The sequence below is a fragment of the Urtica dioica genome, chromosome 1, assembly GCF_054948205.1.
Source record: "Urtica dioica subsp. dioica isolate 48M chromosome 1, U.dioica_male_clone48M_v1_H2, whole genome shotgun sequence".
In the NCBI taxonomy this organism is placed as follows: domain Eukaryota; kingdom Viridiplantae; phylum Streptophyta; class Magnoliopsida; order Rosales; family Urticaceae; genus Urtica; species Urtica dioica.
Genome location: NC_142756.1, coordinates 17,036,043 through 17,042,693, shown reverse-complemented (window position 1 = coordinate 17,042,693; position 6,651 = coordinate 17,036,043). Strand labels below are relative to the sequence as shown.

The window sequence follows — 6,651 nt, the reverse complement described above, 5'->3', positions numbered from 1 at the left end:
TTTGAATGTTCTTTCTTTTTTAATTTGTTGAATGTTGTAGTCATCCTTTGAGGAGGTATTCATTTGAGAATTATTATTTATTTGAGCAGTACTTGTTGCCATGTTTATATTACCGTAACTGATGTTTGTTATGTCCTTGATTTGGTTCGTATGCCCACGAGGTTCTCCGGGGGATGGTCGGGCTCGGGCTAAACCCGTCGCTTCAGACGTACACGCTTCTCCTCAGCTGCTGCACCGAGGCGAGGTCACCCCGGGACATGGGGTTCTGCTGCGAGTTGATGAGGATCACGGGCCACCCGGCCCACGCGTTCTTGGTCTCGATGCCGTCGGCGGGCCCGGACGGGGAGAACGCTTATAGTTTTATTAATCAGAAATCATAGTTTGTTCGTGCACAAACTATGCATTTAAAAAAAATAACTATATTTGGTACGTATATATGGTTCCATTTCCTCCTTGTTCTCCTGCTCTTCTTTCACTGAATCTGAACCCAGAAAACAAATTAATTAGAACATACATGTAATCATTTATCACGATAGAGAAAGAGAACACAAGTTCTGTATTAACCTTTGATAGTTGCTAGGGTTTTGGATGCTGCAACATTAAACTCGGAGTCTACACTCAAAGAAGTACAAATGAACTCTTCACGCCTTCCCTCATTTGTGCTTATGTTTTCTCTGTAATATTATCAGAGCAAATAGTGAATGACATGACAACATTGTCATGCCATGAGCTACGCAAAAGGAAAAAAAACAACTTACTCGATGGTCGATTGTATCTCTGCAACAGTACTGAAACAGATATGGACAACCCGCATGAACAAGCATTTCATGAATCAAATGGCATTAAAGATGACAAGAGTTAAACAACATCCCCTATTCCTAAACCTTTAAAGAACAAGCATTCAATACCTCTATGAAACCCTTAATCTACCTACCGTATTAACTACGGATACACCTACGGAAGCTACGTGTCTTCTCGTTCACACTCTTCACGGACGACTGCATATTTCCCCATTGTTGCTTCGAATGCTCGACTCTCTCCACACTGTAATGAAATTAAGATGATTTATCATATTTCTGAAATTGAACAACTGAAAGTACTCGTATGCATATTTGATCGTCACCATTGAGTTATGCAATCATCCCCAAAAGTCTTGTGTTGAGCCACCGAGAATGTGTTTTCCATGCAATCATTTTTTGTGGCGTCTAAGAAGGCGCTCATTTCCTTGGTCGCGCCGACTGTGAGGTGTCGAATCTCGCGCATCTCTCCCACCAATCTCTTCTTCTCTTCTTCATCCGATTCCAACATCTTCCTCGACGCCTCCGATACCGTAGCTATTCTCTTTGTTGTCACGTTCGCTAATATGGCTGCAATGTTTTCCACCGCCTCTCTCTCTTCTCTTAAACACTCTTCCTGTTACGAGACTACCGAATTCAGATCACCGTAACACCATACAAATACAAACATAGACATACAGCGTTTACCTTGAATGCCATTTCCATGTTTTTTAGTCACTGACATCTTTCATACTGATTTTCCTCTAGTAATCGGTCTACTTGGGAAGCCCAACCATGGACTTCGTTGAAAAATGTCGTCGTCGCACTAGAAATCATTTTCGCTGCAACCAAACTTCTTTTGATCCCCTGTGAAGAAAGAAACAGGACTTGTTAGTCTATGCCATTTCAGGATCAGACTTTTGAGACAATGAATCATATATACCTCCTCTTGTTGATTGGTGTAGAAATCAAATATTTGCCTCTGCTCGTTGACAGAATTTTGAATGTCGCAAATTACCTCATTCGCATCCGCAACTACACTGGAAAGAAACTGCAACCGCAAAACCAAAAAACTGGTTATGAAAAACACATACACAAAAATAAGAGTGACGGCGAGCCAATCGTACATTCTCAACAAAAGTGGCTCGTGACGAAATTGTTGCATTGATGTGGTTGAGGTCAGACGATGCTTTTCGCTCTAAAAGAGAAGCGAGCTCCTTCAATCCTTCTACTCCAGAATTGTACGTCTCTCTCATCTTATTAACCCACAAGATGTTAATTGAGAAAGACATCTTGTGGATGAAAGGTCAATGTCAATGTCAAGCTCACTTGGCTCTCCGCTTGACCCACAAGAGGATGGAATCCGAACTCGCAATCTTGGATCGCCACATTCAATCTCGTCTACATTGGCGTCAATTGCATCTACTTGCTGGAGAAGACAAACACGACCATATCTTGGATGATCTCCGCTCCAAGATGAAGACAATGGAGTTGGAACTCAAGCTCTTGGCTCATCAAATTCCAAGTCGCAACTCATCAAGCGAGCTTATAATCTTGTGCAACCTCCTCATCCAAAGCAAAAAAATATAACTCACACTTGAATGTTGTTTTTTTTTTTTTTTAATTTGTTGAATGTTGTATCATCCTTTGAAGAGGTTTTAATTTTAGAATTATTGTTTATTTGTGCTGTACTTGAATGCCATGTTTACATTATTGTAACTTATGTTTGTTATGTCTGTGTCAATGATTTGGTTTGTATGAGTTAGACCCTAACCTTTCTTCATTAAAGAATAAATGAAAATACGATCACTAATTTTTTTAGGCACACTATTTTAACGTAACTTATTTAATCTTTGTCACTTTGCTTTAAAATTTGTTGAAAGAATAAAAATCTAGAACAACAACAGTTGTTGTAATCTCGCCTTCGTATCTCCTCCAACGAGAAAATAAAGAGCTCATATTCTGATAGGGAGGAAAGATAAGAGCAACGATAGAAGGAGGTTTGAGTGCATGGATAGAAGATCCCCCGGACTTCCTTCATTAATATTGAAGAATAAATGAATACATGATCGATCAATATTTTGTTTTAGACACATACGATCATTAAATTAATATAACTTCAAGGGTATCAATAGTTATAGGGAATACTATTCAAACGTATCTCAAAATATGCCACTCTTCAACCACGCTCATCGCGTAGAAAAAACTATAAAGAAAATAACATATCTATATATATATATATATATATATATATATATATATATATATATATTGGAGATCCTAGTGAAATATTAAGTTCGTATTTTTTATTTTATTTTATTTAGTGTCCCTGCTTGACCCCATAATATTTGGGAACTTGAAACACTAGCAATTGCTAGGTGGGTACCCAAGTATTGGTGAGATGAGTTCCCACCTTTAATTTATAGAAATGTCATGTGTGCATTTAGTTTATTATAAAGGAAAAATATCAACAGTATCCCATGTGTTTAATCGAAATGCGAGATTTATCCCTTCAATTTCTAGAAATATCAAACATATACCTCCCCTAAAAAAATGTTATATTACAAATATCACCTTTTTTGTTTATTTTTTACAAAAAAAAAATAAAAATTGAACTCCCCAAAATACCCTTAATGAAATTTTTTTTTACTTTCTAGGGAAAATAACACATTTATACCATGTGTTTTAGTGAAATGTTGACTTTAACCTTTGGTTTTTAAAAATGTCGAGATCATACCTTCTGTTTAACTAAAATGACGAAATTATACTCTGAAATGGATAATAGTGTCACAAATCTCTTTTTCATTGATATTAACTCTTATATAAGAAAAACAGAATGAAATCCAAAACAGTATCCCAACTTTCAAATTTCCAATTTTGAAATAAAAATAGCCTTAAATTGAAATTAAATAATAAAATTCATATCTCTCAAGAGATGACTTCATTTTGTGTTCGAATTGCAACTCTGAATCATGGGTTCTCTGTTCGAATCTGTAATTTTGATGACTATCAACTGTCGATTTTTACCATTTTGCATCTTTTTGCGTTCTTCACGATTAAGAGATTGTTGTTTATTTTTTAGTTTTTAAATAAATTACATATATGACGCGAATGAATAAAGATAATTGGTGTTTACATATAAATATTATAGTCAACGTCAATGAAAAGTCAATAAAAATAAGATTTGTGGCACTATTGTCTATTTCAGGGTATAATTTCGTCATTGTAGTTAAACAGAGGGTATGATCTCGACATTTTAAAAAACCAAAGGTTAAACTCGACATTTCACTAAAACACAAGGTATATATTTGTCATTTTCCCTATTTTCTACTTTATATACAAAAAAAATTAAATTAAAAAATTTCTTTGTAAAAAGTTAATGAATATTTTTATAAAGAGTGATTTTGATTTTTTTTAAATAAAATAGTAAATAAATATTTATTCTATTAAGGGTATTTTGGGGAGTTCAATTATTTTTGTGTAAAAAATAAACGAAAAAGGTGATATTTGTAATATAACATTTTTTTAGGGGAGGTATATGTAATTTATATTAAACGGAAGAGATATGTTTGATATTTCTAAAAATCGGATGGATAAATCTCGCATTTCGATTAAACACGAGGGATACTCTTGATATTTTCCCTATTATAAATGACTACTACAATAATTTTCCTTAGTTTCTTTTCTAAATAAAGTCACGTACATGTAGTTCTCTCACGACCAAAAGCATATGAAAAAGAACTCTCGAGTTTCCTTTGTTTTTTGTGAAAGAACTTGCACATCTTCACCCTCCATCATTGCTACTCTCACTACTACAAAAATAGGATTCTACAACGCTTAAAAAACGTTGTAGAATGATTCTACAACGCTTAAAAAACGTTGTAGAATGATTCTACAACGCTTCTTAAGCGTTGTAGAATCCTGCGTTGTAGAAGCTTCTACAACGCTTAAAAATCCGTTGTAGAATCCAACAGCTTTCTACAACGCTTAATTATCCGTTGTAGAAACTAAGCTTCTACAACGGATTCTTAAGCGTTGTAGAAGCTTCTACAACGGTCTAAATCCATTGTGTAATTTTTAAATATTTTCACACATGTCGCCGCGGCGAAGTATATTTTTCGCCGCGGCGACGTGCTTCTACAACGGATTGATTTTCCGTTGTAGAAGCACATCGCCGCGGCGAGAAATATACGTCGCCGCGGCGAGGTACGTTCCGAGCCGCGGCGAGAACATTCTACAACGGATTTTCAATCCGTTGTAGAAGCACGTCGCCGCGGCGAGAAATATACTTTGCCGCGGCGACGTCAAATCTTAGCCGCGGCGAGATGATTCTACAACGGATATAATGCGTTGTAGGAAGGCGATGAATTTTTTTTAAAAAACTCGCCGCGGCGAAGAAAAAATCTCGCCGCGGCGAGACTAAGATTTCTAATTTGCTTGCTCTCGGTATCTTGTCTCGCCGCGGCGAGAAGTATAGTTCGCCTCGGCGAGAATCATTTATTTTCAATCAACAATTTGTTTTTTACACGATACTAGCACCTGAAAATAATCTTCAATACAAAAAATATCTAATATATACATTCATCTCAAATATCCTCATCTTTAAAACATTCAAAATCTAATATATACATCTTCAAAAAAACTAGCTAATCATCACAGTTAATAAATGTTTGTACATAAGTTACCCATTCTTCCCTAACTCTCTCTAAATCCTCTTTTGTATAGGATTTCTTATTTTCTAATTTTCCTACACCTCCTACGACTATATCACGCATATAAGAAATGACAAAATACCCGCATTCCGTGTTTCCCGTTTGTCTCGGAGCGTCCCAAGCCTTGATGTACGTTGATTGCCCGTTACTATGGGCGTTTTGATGCTCGAGCTTGAAATCAACAAGAACCCTATATAACACGGAGATTATAAGAGAAAAAAACCACTAGAACGATTTATAATAAAAATTATTTAAGAAATCAAAATATTACCTTTTTATCAATCGATTTAAATCCGTTGGGATTTTATTTCTCAACGGGTCAAAGAACATAGCGCTATTTCTCCAAAGGTCGAGGACAACGAGCATCCAATGCGCACCTTTGTTATACGGCATCAAAACTAGTTCACCAAATTTGCAATGTTGTACCACGTTTCCAATGTCCTTGACTCGTTTTGACAAATAAGCCTCCTCGTCGTCATTTTCGATATACGAACTTAAGCTCGGATTTATAAAACAAAAATTTCGAGTCTTCTTCGCCTTTTCTAGCCTCGATCGTAGATAGCTATGACAAACAAATATTTAGTTGATCAAAACACTAAATATTGAATATTGATATTAAAAAACGCATATAAAGAAAACTCTTACTCCATATAAACCGTTATGCTCCCCGCGCCAATTTCCAAGTATTGCAAAAAATCGGAAATGTCTTCAAATGACACCGGAATCGGGATAGCCGCGAGACTTGGACTAACATTGACCATAATCACATCCCCTTCCGGTAACATTACTTTGTTGGCATATTGAGCGAGCAATCGATACTTGGGATTAATCACCTTGTACGGAATCTTCTTAGCATCATCGATGCTAGCTTCACTCTCAAAACCGAGCTTTGAGAGTTGTTTGACAACCGGACCGCGACTCTCTATTCCCGAGTCCATTTCCATGAGTCTCTTCGGCCACGAGACAAACCCGCCTATAGCATCTTCAACGGTTTGAGCTTCTTCGGTGGGAATTGGCAATTTTGCTTTTTTAATCAAAACCCCCAAAACGGCCACGCGTAAATTTCCTTCCTCCAAAGGTGAGAAATGAACTACGCCTCCATTCATGTACGCTCGCCCATTTGCAACATGAATTGTGCCTCCGAACTCGGTGTCATCAATGAA

At 36.6% G+C, this 6,651-nt stretch overlaps 1 protein-coding gene across 1 annotated transcript; it reads right to left on the bottom strand.

Annotated features, from left to right (window-relative positions):
* Positions 1-202: 202 nt before the first annotated feature.
* LOC149407583 (kinesin-like protein KIN-5B) lies at positions 203-1,821 on the bottom strand. Its single transcript, XM_089620904.1, has 8 exons — positions 1,720-1,821; positions 1,485-1,643; positions 1,124-1,413; positions 972-1,044; positions 759-787; positions 565-674; positions 431-481; positions 203-351 (listed from the first exon to the last, which is right to left on the bottom strand). The coding sequence occupies exons 2-8, from the start codon at positions 1,500-1,502 to the stop codon at positions 203-205; spliced, it is 720 nt and encodes a 239-aa protein (XP_089477030.1). The 5' UTR covers positions 1,503-1,643; positions 1,720-1,821.
* Between the last annotated feature and the right edge of the window lie 4,830 nt (positions 1,822-6,651).